Source organism: Pristiophorus japonicus, unplaced genomic scaffold (genome assembly GCF_044704955.1).
Source record: "Pristiophorus japonicus isolate sPriJap1 unplaced genomic scaffold, sPriJap1.hap1 HAP1_SCAFFOLD_1169, whole genome shotgun sequence".
Classification (NCBI taxonomy): domain Eukaryota; kingdom Metazoa; phylum Chordata; class Chondrichthyes; family Pristiophoridae; genus Pristiophorus; species Pristiophorus japonicus.
Genome location: NW_027250830.1, coordinates 28,816 through 46,566, shown reverse-complemented (window position 1 = coordinate 46,566; position 17,751 = coordinate 28,816). Strand labels below are relative to the sequence as shown.

The 17,751-nt window shown below is 51.4% G+C and overlaps 1 protein-coding gene across 1 annotated transcript in view; it reads left to right on the top strand.

Annotated features, from left to right (window-relative positions):
* Positions 1-17,751, top strand: part of LOC139242010 (WD repeat-containing protein 54-like) — an 85,746-nt gene that overhangs the window by 47,292 nt on the left and 20,703 nt on the right. Inside the window, exon 2 of the mRNA XM_070870144.1 lies at positions 13,163-13,219. Within this exon, the coding sequence (XP_070726245.1) occupies positions 13,163-13,219 (57 nt within the window). The remainder of the gene's footprint in view (positions 1-13,162; positions 13,220-17,751) is intronic.

Below are 17,751 nucleotides of genomic sequence, written 5' to 3'. Positions count from 1 at the left end.
TTGAGATGGAGTGATCACATGGGGACAGGCTTGTGGGGGTGGGTTTGAGATGTAGTGATCACATGGGGACAGACTTGTGGGGCTGGGTTTGAGATGGAGTGATCACATGGGGACAGGCTTGTGGGGGTGGGTTTGAGATGTAGTGATCACATGGGGACAGACTTGTTGGGGTGGGTTTGAGATGTAGTGATCACATGGGGACAGACTTGTGGGGCTGGGTTTGAGATGTTGTTGTGATCACATGGGGACAGACTTGTGGGGCTGGGTTTGAGATGTTGTTGTGATCACATGGAGACAGACTTGTGGGGCTGGGTTTGAGATGTAGTGATCACATGGGGACAGACTTGTGGGGCTGGGTTTGAGATGTAGTGATCACATGGGGACAGGCTTGTGGGGCTGGGTTTGAGATGTAGTGATCACATGGGGACAGACTTGTGGGGCTGGATTTGAGATGTATTGATCACATGGGGACAGGCTTGTGGGGCTGGGTTTGAGATGTAGTGATCACATGGGGACAGGCTTGTGAGGCTGGGTTTGAGATGTAGTGATCACATGGGGACAGGCTTGTGGGGGTGGGTTTGAGATGTTGTGATCACATGGGGACAGACTTGTGGGGGTGGGTTTGAGATATAGTGATCACATGGGGACAGACTTGTGGGGCTGGGTTTGAGATGTTGTGATCACATGGGGACAGACTTGTGGGGCTGGGTTTGAAATGTAGCAGTGATCACATGGGGACAGACTTGTGGGGCTGGGTTTGAGATGCAGTGATCACATGGGGACCGACTTGTGGGGCTGGGTTTGAGATGTGGGGCTGGGTTTGAGATGTAGTGACCACATGGGGACAGACTTGTGGGACTGGGTTTGAGATGCAGTGATCACATGGGGACAGACTTGTGGGGCATGGTTTGAGATGTTGTGATCACATGGGGACAGGCTTGTGGGGCTGGGTTTGAGATGCAGTGATCACATGGGGACCGACTTGTGGGGCTGGGTTTGAGATGTGGGGCTGGGTTTGAGATGTAGTGACCACATGGGGACAGACTTGTGGGACTGGGTTTGAGATGCAGTGATCACATGGGGACAGACTTGTGGGGCATGGTTTGAGATGTTGTTGTGATCACATGGGGACAGACTTGTGGGGCTGGGTTTGAGATGTAGTGATCACATAGGGACAGACTTGTGGGGCTGGGTTTGAGATGTAGTGATCACATGGGGACAGATTTGTGGGGCTGGGTTTGAGATGTAGTGATCACATGGGGACAGGCTTGTGGGGCTGGGTTTGAGATGGAGTGATCACATGGGGACAGGCTTGTGGGGCTGGGTTTGAGATGCAGTGATCACATGGGGACAGGCTTGTGGGGCTGGGTTTGAGATGTAGTGATCACATGGGGACAGGCTTGTGGGGCATGGTTTGAGATGTTGTGATCACATGGGGACAGGCTTGTGGGGCTGGGTTTGAGATGCAGTGATCACATGGGGACCGACTTGTGGGGCTGGGTTTGAGATGTGGGGCTGGGTTTGAGATGTAGTGACCACATGGGGACAGACTTGTGGGACTGGGTTTGAGATGCAGTGATCACATGGGGACAGACTTGTGGGGCATGGTTTGAGATGTTGTTGTGATCACATGGGGACAGACTTGTGGGGCTGGGTCTGAGATGTTGTTGTGATCACATGGGGACAGACTTGTGGGGCTGGGTTTGAGAAGTAGTGATCACATGGGGACAGACTTGTGGGGGTGGGTTTGAGATGTAGTGATCACATGGGGACAGACTTGTGAGGCTGGGTTTGAGATGTAGTGATCACATGGGGACAGGCTTGTGGGGCTGGGTTTGAGATGATGTTGTGATCACATGGGGACAGACTTGTGGGGCTGGGTTTGAGATGATGTTGTGATCACATGGGGACAGACTTGTGGGGCTGGGTTTGAGATGTAGTGATCACATAGGGACAGACTTGTGGGGCTGGGTTTGAGATGTAGTGATCACATAGGGACAGACTTATTGGGCTGGGTTTGAGATGTAGTGATCACATGGGGACAGGCTTGTGGGGCTGGGTTTGAGATGTATTGATCACATGGGGACAGGCTTGTGGGGCTGGGTTTGAGATGCAGTGATCACATGGGGACCGGCTTGTGAGGCTGGGTTTGAGATGTCGTGATCACATGGGGACAGGCTTGTGGGGCTGGGTTTGAGATGCAGTGATCACATGGGGACAGACTTGTGGGGGTGGGTTTGAGATGTAGTGATCACATGGGGACAGACTTGTGGGGCTGGGTTTGAGATGTAGTGATCACATGTGGACAGGCTTGTGGGGGTGGGTTTGAGATGCAGTGATCACATGGGGACAGGCTTGTGAGGCTGGGTTTGAGATGTAGTGATCACATGGGGACAGACTTGTGGGGCTGGGTTTGAGATGCAGTGATCACATGGGGACAGGCTTGTGAGGCTGGGTTTGAGATGTAGTGATCACATGGGAACAGACTTGTGGGGCTGGGTTTGAGATGTTGTTGTGATCACATGGGGACAGACTTGTGGGGCTGGGTTTGAGATGTTGTAGTGATCACATGGGGACAGGCTTGTGGGGCTGGGTTTGAGATGTTGTAGTGATCACATGGAGACAGACTTGTGGGGCTGGGTTTGAGATGTAGTGATCACATGGGGACAGACTTGTGGGGCTGGGTTTGAGATGTAGTGACCACATGGGGACAGACTTGTGGGGCTGGGTTTGAGATGCAGTGATCACATGGGAACAGACTTGTGGGGCTGGGTTTGAGATGTAGTGATCACATGGGGACAGGCTTGTGGGGGTGGGTTTGAGATGTAGTGATCACATGGGGACAGACTTGTTGGGGTGGGTTTGAGATGTAGTGATCACATGGGGACAGACTTGTGGGGCTGGGTTTGAGATGTTGTTGTGATCACATGGGGACAGACTTGTGGGGCTGGGTTTGAGATGTAGTGATCACATGGGGACAGACTTGTGGGGCTGGGTTTGAGATGTTGTTGTGATCACATGGGGACAGACTTGTGGGGCTGGGTTTGAGATGTCGTGATCACATGGGGACAGACTTGTGGGGCTGGGTTTGAGATGTTGTTGTGATCACATGGGGACAGACTTGTGGGGCTGGGTTTGAGATGTTGTAGTGATCACATGGGGACAGACTTGTGGGGCTGGGTTTGAGATGTTGTGATCACATGGGGACAGGCTTGTGGGGCTGGGTTTGAGATGTAGTGATCACATGGGGACAGACTTGTGGGGCTGGGTTTGAGATGTAGTGATCACATGGGGACAGACTTGTGAGGCTGCGTTTGAGATGTCGTGATCACATGGGGACAGACTTGTGGGGCTGGGTTTGAGATGTAGTGATCACATAGGGACAGACTTGTGGGGCTGGGTTTGAGATGTAGTGATCACATGGAGACAAACTTGTGGGGCTGGGTTTGAGATGTAGTGATCACATGGGGACAGACTTGTGGGGCTGGATTTGAGATGTAGTGATCACATGGGGACAGACATGAGGCTGGGTTTGAGATGTAGTGATCACATGGGGACAGACTTGTGGGGCTGGGTTTGAGATGTAGTGATCACATGTGGACAGGCTTGTGGGGCTGGGTTTGAGATGTAGTGATCACATGGAGACAGACTTGTGGGGCTGGGTTTGAGATGTTGTTGTGATCACATGGGGACAGACTTGTGGGGCTGGGTTTGAGATGTAGTGATCACATGGGGACAGGCTTGTGGGGCTGGGTTTGAGATGTAGTGATCACATGGGGACAGGCTTGTGGGGCTGGGTTTGAGATGCAGTGATCACATGGGGACAGACTTGTGGGGCTGGGTTTGAGATGTAGTGATCACATAGGGACAGACTTGTGGGGCTGGGTTTGAGATGTAGTGATCACATGGGGACAGATTTGTGGGGCTGGGTTTGAGATGTAGTGATCACATGGGGACAGACTTGTGGGGCTGGGTTTGTGATGGAGTGATCACATGGGGACAGACTTGTGGGGCTGGGTTTGAGATGTTGGAGTGATCACATGGGGACAGGCTTGTGGGGCTGGGTTTGAGATGCAGTGATCACATGGGGACAGGCTTGTGGGGCTGGGTTTGAGATGTAGTGATCACATGGGGACAGACTTGTGGGGCTGGGTTTGAGATGTAGTGATCACATGGGGACAGACTTGTGGGGCTGGGTTTGAGATGTCGTGATCACATGGGGACAGAATTGTGGGACTGGGTTTGAGATGTCGTGATCACATGGGGACAGACTTGTGGGGCTGGGTTTGAGATGTAGTGATCACATGGGGACAGGATTGTGGGGCTGGGTTTGAGATGTCGTGATCACATGGGGACAGACTTGTGGGCCTGGGTTTGAGATGTAGTGATCACATGGGGACAGGCTTGTGGGGCTGGGTTTGAGATGTAGTGATCACATGGGGACAGACTTGTGGGGCTGGATTTGAGATGTAGTGATCACATGGGGACAGACTTGTGAGGCTGGGTTTGAGATGTAGTGATCACATGGGGACAGGCTTGTGGGGGTGGGTTTGAGATGTAGTGATCACATGGGGACAGGCTTGTGAGGCTGGGTTTGAGATGTAGTGATCACATGGGGACAGACTTGTGGGGCTGGGTTTGAGATGTTGTTGTGATCACATGGGGACAGACTTGTGGGGCTGGGTTTGAGATGTTGTAGTGATCACATGGGGACAGGCTTGTGGGGCTGGGTTTGAGATGTAGTGATCACATGGGGACAGACTTGTGGGGCTGGGTTTGAGATGTAGTGATCACATGGGGACAGACTTGTGGGGCTGGGTTTGAGATGTAGTGATCACATGGGGACAGACTTGTGGGGCTGGGTTTGAGATGTAGTGATCACATGGGGACAGACTTGTGGGGCTGGGTTTGAGATGTGGGGCTAGGTTTGAGATGTAGTGACCACATGGGGACAGACTTGTGGGGCTGGGTTTGAGATGTAGTGATCACATGGGAACAGACTTGTGGGGCTGGGTTTGAGATGTGGTGATCACATGGGGACAGACTTGTGGGGCTGGGTTTGAGATGTGGTGATCACATGGGGACAGACTTGTGGGGCTGGGTTTGAGATGCAGTGATCACATGGGGACAGACTTGTGGGGCTGGGTTTGAGATGTGGTGATCGCATGGGGACAGACTTGTGGGGCTGGGTTTGAGATGTTGTTGTGATCACATGGGGACAGACTTGTGGGGCTGGGTTTGAGATGTGGTGATCACATGGGGACAGACTTGTGGGGCTGGGTTTGAGATGCAGTGATCACATGGGGACAGACTTGTGGGGCTGGGTTTGAGATGTGGTGATCACATGGGGACAGACTTGTGGGGCTGGGTTTGAGATGTAGTGATCACATGGGGACAGACTTGTGGGGCTGGGTTTGAGATGTTGTTGTGATCACATGGGGACAGACTTGTGGGGCTGGATTTGAGATGTAGTGATCACATGGGGACAGACTTGTGGGGCTGGGTTTGAGATGTTGTAGTGATCACATGGGGACAGACTTGTGGGGCTGGGTTTGAGATGCAGTGATCACATGGGGACAGACTTGTGGGGCTGGGTTTGAGATATAGTGATCACATGGGGACAGACTTATGAGGCTGGGTTTGAGATGTAGTGATCACATGGGGACAGATTTGTGGGGGTGGGTTTGAGATGTCGTGATCACATGGGGACAGACTTGTGGGGCTGTGTTTGAGATGTAGTGATCACATGGGGACAGACTTGTGGGGCTGGGTTTGAGATGTAGTGATCACATGGGGACAGGATTGTGGGGCTGGGTTTGAGATGTCGTGATCACATGGGGACAGACTTGTGGGCCTGGGTTTGAGATGTAGTGATCACATGGGGACAGGCTTGTGGGGCTGGGTTTGAGATGTAGTGATCACATGGGGACAGACTTGTGGGGCTGGATTTGAGATGTAGTGATCACATGGGGACAGACTTGTGAGGCTGGGTTTGAGATGTAGTGATCACATGGGGACAGGCTTGTGGGGGTGGGTTTGAGATGTAGTGATCACATGGGGACAGGCTTGTGAGGCTGGGTTTGAGATGTAGTGATCACATGGGGACAGACTTGTGGGGCTGGGTTTGAGATGTTGTTGTGATCACATGGGGACAGACTTGTGGGGCTGGGTTTGAGATGTTGTAGTGATCACATGGGGACAGGCTTGTGGGGCTGGGTTTGAGATGTAGTGATCACATGGGGACAGACTTGTGGGGCTGGGTTTGAGATGTAGTGATCACATGGGGACAGACTTGTGGGGCTGGGTTTGAGATGTAGTGATCACATGGGGACAGACTTGTGGGGCTGGGTTTGAGATGTAGTGATCACATGGGGACAGACTTGTGGGGCTGGGTTTGAGATGTGGGGCTAGGTTTGAGATGTAGTGACCACATGGGGACAGACTTGTGGGGCTGGGTTTGAGATGTAGTGATCACATGGGAACAGACTTGTGGGGCTGGGTTTGAGATGTGGTGATCACATGGGGACAGACTTGTGGGGCTGGGTTTGAGATGTGGTGATCACATGGGGACAGACTTGTGGGGCTGGGTTTGAGATGCAGTGATCACATGGGGACAGACTTGTGGGGCTGGGTTTGAGATGTGGTGATCGCATGGGGACAGACTTGTGGGGCTGGGTTTGAGATGTTGTTGTGATCACATGGGGACAGACTTGTGGGGCTGGGTTTGAGATGTGGTGATCACATGGGGACAGACTTGTGGGGCTGGGTTTGAGATGCAGTGATCACATGGGGACAGACTTGTGGGGCTGGGTTTGAGATGTGGTGATCACATGGGGACAGACTTGTGGGGCTGGGTTTGAGATGTAGTGATCACATGGGGACAGACTTGTGGGGCTGGGTTTGAGATGTTGTTGTGATCACATGGGGACAGACTTGTGGGGCTGAATTTGAGATGTAGTGATCACATGGGGACAGACTTGTGGGGCTGGGTTTGAGATGTTGTAGTGATCACATGGGGACAGACTTGTGGGGCTGGGTTTGAGATGCAGTGATCATATGGGGACAGACTTGTGGGGCTGGGTTTGAGATATAGTGATCACATGGGGACAGACTTATGAGGCTGGGTTTGAGATGTAGTGATCACATGGGGACAGATTTGTGGGGGTGGGTTTGAGATGTCGTGATCACATGGGGACAGACTTGTGGGGCTGTGTTTGAGATGTAGTGATCACATGGGGACAGACTTGTGGGGTTGGGTTTGAGATGTTGTTGTGATCACATGGGCACAGGCTTGTGGGGCTGGGTTTGAGATGTAGTGATCACATGGGGACAGACTTGTGGGGCTGGGTTTGAGATGTCGTGATCACATGGGGACAGACTTGTGGGACTGGGTTTGAGATGTAGTGATCACATGGGGACAGACTTGTGGGGCTGGGTTTGAGATGTAGTGATCACATGGGGACAGGCTTGTGGGGCTGGGTTTGAGATGTCGTGATCACATGGGGACAGACTTGTGGGGCTGGGTTTGAGATGTAGTGATCACATGGGGACAGGCTTGTGGGGCTGGGTTTGAGATGTAGTGATCACATGGGGACAGACTTGTGGGGCTGGGTTTGAGATGTAGTGATCACATGGGGACAGATTTGTGGGGCTGGGTTTGAGATGTAGTGATCACATGGGGACAGACTTGTGGGGCTGGGTTTGAGATTTTGTAGTGATCACATGGGGACAGACTTGTGGGGCTGGGTTTGAGATGTAGTGATCACATGGGGACAGGCTTGTGGGGGTGGGTTTGAGATGTAGTGATCACATGGGGACAGACTTGTGGGGCTGGGTTTGAGATGCAGTGATCACATGGGGACAGGCTTGTGGGGCTGGGTTTGAGATGTAGTGATCACATGGGGACAGACTTGTGGGGCTGGATTTGAGATGTTGTAGTGATCACGTGGGGACAGGCTTGTGGTGCTGGGTTTGAGATGTAGTGATCACATGGGGACAGGCTTGTGAGGCTGGGTTTGAGATGTAGAGTAGTGATCACATGGGGACAGGCTTGTGAGGCTGGGTTTGAGATGTTGTGATCACATGGGGACAGACTTGTGGGGCTGGGTTTGAGATGTTGTAGTGATCACATGGGGACAGGCTTGTGGGGCTGGGTTTGAGATGTTGTAGTGATCACATGGGGACAGACTTGTGGGGCTGGGTTTGAGATGTAGTGATCACATGGGGACAGACTTGTGGGGCTGGGTTTGAGATGCAGTGATCACATGGGGACAGACTTGTGGGGCTGGTTTTGAGATGTGGGGCTGGGTTTGAGATGTAGTGACCACATGGGGACAGACTTGTGGGGCTGGGTTTGAGATGTAGTGATCACATGGGAACAGACTTGTGGGGCTGGGTTTGAGATGTAGTGATCACATGGGGACAGACTTGTGGGGCTGGGTTTGAGATGTGGTGATCACATGGGGACAGACTTGTGGGGCTGGGTTTGAGATGTGGTGATCACATGGGGACAGACTTGTGGGGCTGGGTTTGAGATGCCGTGATCACATGGGGACAGACTTGTGGGGCTGGGTTTGAGATGTGGTGATCACATGGGGACAGACTTGTGGGGCTGGGTTTGAGATGTTGTTGTGATCACATGGGGACAGACTTGTGGGGCTGGGTTTGAGATGTGGTGATCACATGGGGACAGACTTGTGGGGCTGGGTTTGAGATGTAGTGATCACATGGGGACAGACTTGTGGGGCTGGGTTTGAGATGTAGTGATCACATGGGGACAGACTTGTGGGGCTGGGTTCGAGATGTAGTGATCACATGGGGACAGACTTGTGAGGCTGGGTTTGAGATGTAGTGATCACATGGGGACAGATTTGTGGGGGTGGGTTTGAGATGTCGTGATCACATGGGGACAGACTTGTGGGGCTGGGTTTGAGATGTAGTGATCACATGGGGACAGACTTGTGGGGCTGGGTTTGAGATGTTGTTGTGATCACATGGGCACAGGCTTGTGGGGCTGGGTTTGAGATGTAGTGATCACATGGGGACAGACTTGTGGGGCTGGGTTTGAGATGTCGTGATCACATGGGGACAGACTTGTGGGACTGGGTTTGAGATGTAGTGATCACATGGGGACAGACTTGTGGGGCTGGGTTTGAGATGTAGTGATCACATGGGGACAGGCTTGTGGGGCTGGGTTTGAGATGTCGTGATCACATGGGGACAGACTTGTGGGGCTGGGTTTGAGATGTAGTGATCACATGGGGACAGGCTTGTGGGGCTGGGTTTGAGATGTAGTGATCACATGGGGACAGACTTGTGGGGCTGGGTTTGAGATGTAGTGATCACATGGGGACAGACTTGTGGGGCTGGGTTTGAGATTTTGTAGTGATCACATGGGGACAGACTTGTGGGGCTGGGTTTGAGATGTAGTGATCACATGGGGACAGGCTTGTGGGGGTGGGTTTGAGATGTAGTGATCACATGGGGACAGACTTGTGGGGCTGGGTTTGAGATGCAGTGATCACATGGGGACAGGCTTGTGGGGGTGGGTTTGAGATGTAGTGATCACATGGGGACAGACTTGTGGGGCTGGGTTTGAGATGCAGTGATCACATGGGGACAGGCTTGTGGGGGTGGGTTTGAGATGTAGTGATCACATGGGGACAGACTTGTGGGGCTGGATTTGAGATGTTGTAGTGATCACGTGGGGACAGGCTTGTGGTGCTGGGTTTGAGATGTAGTGATCACATGGGGACAGGCTTGTGAGGCTGGGTTTGAGATGTAGTGCAGTGATCACATGGGGACAGGCTTGTGGGGGTGGGTTTGAGATGTAGTGATCACATGGGGACAGACTTGTGGGGCTGGGTTTGAGATGCAGTGATCACATGGGGACAGGCTTGTGGGGGTGGGTTTGAGATGTAGTGATCACATGGGGACAGACTTGTGGGGCTGGGTTTGAGATGTTGTAGTGATCACATGGGGACAGACTTGTGGGGCTGGGTTTGAGATGTAGTGATCACATGGGGACAGACTTGTGGGGCTGGGTTTGAGATGTAGTGATCACATGGGGACAGACTTGTGGGGCTGGGTTTGAGATGTGGTGATCACATGGGGACAGACTTGTGGGGCTGGGTTTGAGATGTTGTTGTGATCACATGGGGACAGACTTGTGGGGCTGGGTTTGAGATGTGGTGTTCACATGGGGAAAGACTTGTGGGGCTGGGTTTGAGATGCAGTGATCACATGGGGACAGACTTGTGGGGCTGGGTTTGAGATGTGGTGATCACATGGGGACAGGCTTGTGGGGCTGGGTTTGAGATGTAGTGATCACATGGGGACAGACTTGTGGGGCTGGGTTTGAGATGTTGTTGTGATCACATGGGGACAGACTTGTGGGGCTGGGTTTGAGATGTAGTGATCACATGGGGACAGACTTGTGGGGCTGGGTTTGAGATGTAGTGATCACATGGGGACAGACTTGTGACGCTGGGTTTGAGATGTAGTGATCACATGGGGACAGATTTGTGGGGCTGGGTTTGAGATGTAGTGATCACATGGAGAAAGACTAGTGGGGCTGGGTTTGAGATGTAGTGATCACATGGGGACAGACTTGTGGGGCTGGATTTGAGATGTTGTGATCACATGGGGACAGGCTTGTGGGGCTGGGTTTGAGATGCAGTGATCACATGGGGACAGACTTGTGGGGCTGGGTTTGAGATGTCGTGATCACATGGGAACAGACTTGTGGGGCTGGGTTTGAGATGTAGTGATCACATAGGGACAAACTTGTGGGGCTGGGTTTGAGATGTAGTGATCACATGGGGACAGATTTGTGGGGCTGGGTTTGAGATGTAGTGATCACATGGGGACAGACTTGTGGGGCTGGGTTTGCGATGGAGTGATCACATGGGGACAGACTTGTGGGGCTGGGTTTGAGATGTTGGAGTGATCACATGGGGACAGGCTTGTGGGGCTGGGTTTGAGATGCAGTTATCACATGGGGACAGGCTTGTGGGGCTGGGTTTGAGATGTAGTGATCACATGGGGACAGGCTTGTGGGGCTGGGTTTGAGATGTTGTAGTGATCACATGGGGACAGACTTGTGGGACTGGGTTTGAGATGTTGTTGTGATCACATGGGGACAGACTTGTGGGGCTGGGTTTGAGATGTAGTGATCACATGGGGACAGACTTGTGGGGCTGGGTTTGAGATGTCGTGATCACATGGGGACAGACTTGTGTGGCTTGGTTTGAGATGTAGTGATCACATGGGGACAGACTTGTGGGGCTGGGTTTGAGATGCAGTGATCACATGGGGACAGACTTGTGGGGCTGGGTTTGAGATGTAGTGATCACATGGGGACAGGCTTGTGGGGCTGGGTTTGAGATGTAGTGATCACATGGGGACAGACTTGTGGGGGTGGGTTTGAGATGTAGTGATCACATGGGGACAGGCTTGTGGGGCTGGGTTTGAGATGTTGTTGTGATCACATGGGGACAGACTTGTGGGGCTGGGTTTGAGATGTAGTGATCACATGGGGACAGGCTTGTGGGGCTGGGTTTGAGATGTAGTGATCACATGGGGACAGGCTTGTGAGGCTTGGTTTGAGATGTTGTGATCACATGGGGACAGGCTTGTGGGGGTGGGTTTGAGATGTGGGGCTGGGTTTGAGATGTAGTGATCACATGGGAACAGACTTGTGGGGCTGGGTTTGAGATGTAGTGATCACATGGGCACAGGCTTGTGGGGCTGGGTTTGAGATGTAGTGATCACATGGGGACAGACTTGTGGGGCTGGGTTTGAGATGTTGTAGTGATCACATGGGGACAGACTTGTGGGGCTGGGTTTGAGATGTAGTGATCACATGGGGACAGACTTGTGGGGGTGGGTTTGAGATGTAGTGATCACATGGGGACAGGCTTGTGGGGCTGGGTTTGAGATGTTGTGATCACATGGGGACAGACTTGTGGGGCTGGGTTTGAGATGTAGTGATCACATGGGGACAGACTTGTGGGGCTGGGTTTGAGATGTAGTGATCACATGGGGACAGACTTGTGGGGCTGGGTTTGAGATGTAGTGATCACATGGGGACAGACTTGTGGGTCTTGGTTTGAGATGTAGTGATCACATGGGGACAGACTTGTGGGTCTGGGTTTGAGATCTAGTGATCACATGGGCACAGGCTTGTGGGGCTGGGTTTGAGATGTAGTGATCACGTGGGGACAGGCTTGTGGGGCTGGGTTTGAGATGTTGTGATCACATGGGGACAGACTTGTGGGGGTGGGTTTGAGATTTAGTAGTGATCACATGGGGACAGACTTGTGGGGGTGGGTTTGAGATGTAGTGATCACATGGGGACAGACTTGTGGGGGTGGGTTTGAGATGTAGTGATCACATGGGGACAGACTTGTGGGGCTGGGTTTGAGATGTTGTGATCACATGGGGACAGACTTGTGGGGGTGGGTTTGAGATGTAGTGATCACATGGGGACAGGCTTGTGGGGCTGGGTTTGAGATGTTGTTGTGATCACATGGGCACAGGCTTGTGGGGCTGGGTTTGAGATATTGTAGTGATCACATGGGGACAGACTTGTGGGGCTGGGTTTGAGATATTGTAGTGATCACATGGGCACAGGCTTGTGGGGCTGGGTTTGAGATGTTGTGATCACATGGGCACAGACTTGTGGGGCTGGGTTTGAGATATTGTAGTGATCACATGGGGACAGACTTGTGGGGCTGGGTTTGAGATGTAGTGATCACATGGGGACAGACTTGTGGGGCTGGGTTTGAGATGTTGTGATCACATGGGCACAGACTTGTGGGGCTGGGTTTGAGATATTGTAGTGATCACATGGGGACAGACTTGTGGGGCTGGGTTTGAGATGTAGTGATCACATGGGGACAGACTTGTGGGGCTGGGTTTGAGATGTTGTGATCACATGGGGACAGACTTGTGGGGCTGGTTTTGAGATGTTGTGATCACATGGGGACAGACTTGTGGGGCTGGTTTTGAGATGTTGTGATCACATGGGGACAGACTTGTGGGGCTGGGTTTGAGATGTAGTGATCACATGGGGACAGACTTGTGGCGCTGAGTGAGCCATCCCTGTCCCCAGACATTCTGATGGCGGACAATCCATTTTTCCTTGTTTTCCTTTTCCCAGCAGCTGCTGTGTTTGCCCGAGGGATTGCAGCAACCAAGAGCCACTACATCTGTGTGGGTAAGTACTGTGCCCAGAATTACACAGTCGTTACAACATGGGAAATGGGCCGTTCGACCCAAGCAGTCAGTGTTTGTGTTTATCCTCCACACGAGCAGTATCCTAATCCCATGTGCCCATACTCCGTTCCTTCACCAACCTGTCCAACCTAATCTAACAGTTGGCATGGTCTCCGCTGGGTGGGCCACAGTTTGCATGCCCGACACGAGACTCCCAAAGAAGCGCTCTGCTCGGAACTCCTTCATGGCAAACGAGCCAAAGGTGGGTAGAGGAAACGTTACAGGGACCCCCTGAAAGCCTCCCTGATAAAGTGCAACATCCCCACTGACACCTTGGAGTCCCTGGGCAAAGACCGCCCTGAGTGGAGTAAGTGCATCCGGGAGGGCGCTGAGCACCTCGAGTCTCATCGCCGAGAGCATGCAGAAATCAAGCGCAGGCAGCGGAAGGAGCGTGCGGCAAACCTGTCCCACCCTCCCCTTCCCTCAACCACTGTCTGTCCCACCTGTGACAGGGACTGTGGTTCCTTTATTGGACTGTTCAGTCACCTGAGGACTGATTTTTAGAGTGGAAGCAAGTCTTTTCAGAATGGCAGGCAGTGACTAGTGGGGTACCGCAAGGTTCTGTGCTGGGGCCCCAGCTGTTTACATTGTACATTAATGATTTAGACGAGGGGATTAAATGCAGTATCTCCAAATTTGCGAATGACACTAAGTTGGGTGGCAGTGTGAGCTGCAAGGAGGATTCTATGAGGCTGCAGAGCGACTTGGATAGGTTAGGTGAGTGGGCAAATGCATGGCAGATGAAGTATAATGTGGATAAATGTGAGGTTATCCACTTTGGTGGTAAAAACAGAGAGACAGACTATTATCTGAATGGTGACAGATTAGGAAAAGGGAAGGTGCAACGAGACCTGGGTGTCATGGTACATCAGTCATTGAAGGTTGGCATGCAGGTACAGCAGGCGGTTAAGAAAGCAAATGGCATGTTGGCCTTCATAGCGAGGGGATTTGAGTACAAGGGCAGGGAGGTGTTGCTACAATTGTACAGGGCCTTGGTGAGGCCACACCTGGAGTATTGTGTACAGTTTTGGTCTCCTAACCTGAGGAAGGACATTCTTGCTATTGAGGGAGTGCAGCAAAGGTTCACCAGACTGATTCCCGGGATGGTGGGACTGACCTATCAAGAAAGACTGGATCAACTGGGCTTGTATTCACTGGAGTTCAGAAGAATGAGAGGGGACCTCATAGAAATGTTTAAAATTCTGACGGGGTTAGACAGGTTCGATGCAGGAAGAATGTTCCCAATGTTGGGGAAGTCCAGAACCAGGGGACACAGTCTAAGGATAAGGGGGAAGCCATTTAGGACCGAGATGAGGAGGAATTTCTTCACCCAGAGAGTGGTGAACCTGTGGAATTCTCTACCACAGAAAGTTGTTGAGGCCAATTCACTAAATATATTCAAAAAGGAGTTTGATGAAATCCTTACTACTAGGGGGATCAAGGGGTATGGTGAGAAAGCAGGAATGGGGTACTGAAGTTGCATGTTCAGCCATGAACTCATTGAATGGCGGTGCAGGCTAGAAGGGCCGAATGGCCTACTCCTGCACCTATTTTCTATGTTTCTATGTTTCCTCGATTCCCATGGACTGCCTATGATGATGATTCAGTCACTAACTCCAGTAGTGACATCGCAGCCTCACAACCCTCTGTGTAAACACAACTTTCTCCTGCTCTCTGTCCTGAATCTCTTCCAGTTAATGGTATTTCTCTCTCCCCTTGTTGTCAAGCCTCAATCAGAAATGATCTGTTGGCCCTAGTTTGGTTGTTGTGAACACTGGTCTGTACACCCTCTCACAGTATAGTCAGGACCAGGCTGCATAGATAGAAACATAGAAACATAGAAAATAGGTGCAGGAGTCGGCCATTCGGCCCTTCTAACCTGCACCGCCATTCAATGAGTTCATGGCTGAACATGCAACTTCAGTACCCCATTCCTGCTTTCTCACCATACCCCTTGATTCCCCTAGTAGTAAGGACTTCATCTAACTCCTTTTTGAATATATTTAGTGAATTGGCCTCAACAACTTTCTGTGGTAGAGAATTCCACAGGTTCACCACTCTCTGGGTGAAGAAATTCCTCCTCATCTCAGTCCGAAATGGCTTCCCCCTTATCCTTAGACTGTGTCCCCTGGTTCTCGACTTCCCCAACATTGGGAACATTCTTCCTGCATCTAACCTGTCTAACCCCGTCAGAATTTTAAACGTTTCTATGAGGTCCCCTCTCATTCTTCTGAACTCCAGTGAATACAAGCCCAGTTGATCCAGTCTTTCTTGATATGTCAGTCCCACCATCCCGGGAATCAGTCTGGTGAACCTTCGCTGCACTCCCTCAATAGCAAGAATGTCCTTCCTCAGGTTAGGAGACCAAAACTGTACACAATACTCCAGGTGTGGCCTCACCAAGGCCCTGTACAATTGTAGTAACACCTCCCTGCCCTTGTACTCAAATCCCCTCGCTATGAAGGCCAACATGCCATTTGCTTTCTTAACCGCCTGCTGTACCTGCATGCCAACCTTCAATGACTGATGTACCATGACACCCAGGTCTCGTTGCACCTCCCCTTTTCCTAATCTGTCACCATTCAGATAATAGTCTGTCTCTCTGTTTTTACCACCAAAGTGGATAACCTCACATTTATCCACATTATACTTCATCTGCCATGCATTTGCCCACTCACCTAACCTATCCAAGTCGCTCTGCAGCCTCATAGAATCCTCCTTGCAGCTCACACTGCCACCCAACTTAGTGTCATCCGCAAATTTGGAGATACTACATTTAATCCCCTCGTCTAAATCATTAATGTACAGTGTAAACAGCTGGGGCCCCAGCACAGAACCTTGCGGTACCCCACTAGTCACTGCCTGCCATTCTGAAAAGTCCCCATTTACTCCTACTCTTTGCTTCCTGTCTGACAACCAGTTCTCAATCCATGTCAGCACACTACCCCCAATCCCATGTGCTTTAACTTTGCACATTAATCTCTTGTGTGGGACCTTGTCGAAAGCCTTCTGAAAGTCCAAATATACCACATCAACTGGTTCTCCCTTGTCCACTCTACTGGAAACATCCTCAAAAAATTCCAGAAGATTTGTCAAGCATGATTTCCCTTTCACAAATCCATGCTGACTTGGACCTATCATATTACCTCTTTCCAAATGCACTGCGATGACATCCTTAATAATTGATTCCATCATTTTACCCACTACCGATGTCAGGCTGACCGGTCTGTAATTCCCTGTTTTCTCTCTCCCTCCTTTTTTAAAAAGTGGGGTTACATTGGCTACCCTCCACTCCATAGGAACTGATCCAGAGTCAATGGAATGTTGGAAAATGACTGTCAATGCATCCACTATTTCCAAGGCCACCTCCTTAAGTACTCTGGGATGCAGTCCATCAGGCCCTGGGGATTTATCGGCCTTCAATCCCATCAATTTCCCCAACACAATTTCCCGACTAATAAGGATTTCCCTCAGTTCCTCCTCCTTACTAGACCCTCCGACCCCTTTTATATCCGGAAGGTTGTTTGTGTCCTCCTCAGTGAATACCGAACCAAAGTACTTGTTCAATTGGTCCGCCATTTCTTTGTTCCCCGTTATGACTTCCCCTGATTCTGACTGCAGGGGACCTACGTTTGTCTTTACTAACCTTTTTCTCTTTACATATCTATAGAAACTTTTGCAATCCGTCTTAATGTTCCCTGCAAGCTTCTTCTCGTACTCCATTTTCCCTGCCCTAATCAAACCCTTTGTGATTAGGGCAGGGAAAATGGAGTACGAGAATAAGGCGACTCTCTGCATTTGGTCAATATCTCAGCTCAATCCGCTCTGGTAAACCCTGCAAATGGTGGGCCCCCTCCCCATAACAGCATCTGCACTTTGCCTGCCTGCCTGTGTGAAATGTTTCGAACCCCTCCCCTCCCCTCCCAACAACTGTGTGTGTGTGTGGGGGGGAGCTGTTGGGAGGTATGCCGTACCGTGAATCGGGAGGCCAGCTCGCCAGTACTGCTGTTTGGATCTAGAGTTTCTTTTCCTCCACCTCATCCCGGGTTTCCAGGATAATATCCAGCTGCTTGTTGGGCCCAGTCGACCCGGTATTCACAGTCACCGCCCGCCATGGAGCTTACTGTCGTCAATGCTAGAGCCCTTTGCCATCTCTCTTTTCCTGTCACACCCGACATGGGAGACGGCGCCTCTCTGTGTCTCCCGAGCAAATGCTGCTTGTGTCCAAACTCCAACTCCAAGGTCCCTGTTTTCGCTAATAGCTCCATTTGGGGGCACCTCTGGCCTCACTCGTCCTACACTGCTCGACCTTTTCAACAGCCTGTGATTGATAAAACTCAGCATGAATTTCTCCCTCCTCCTTGCTTTCTCTCCTTATTCCCCTCTCTCTCATACTCCCACCCCTTCCCACCTCAACCCCTCACCTCCTTTTCTTCTGCCCGGTGAAACTGCTGATAGCCAGACCGATGTAGT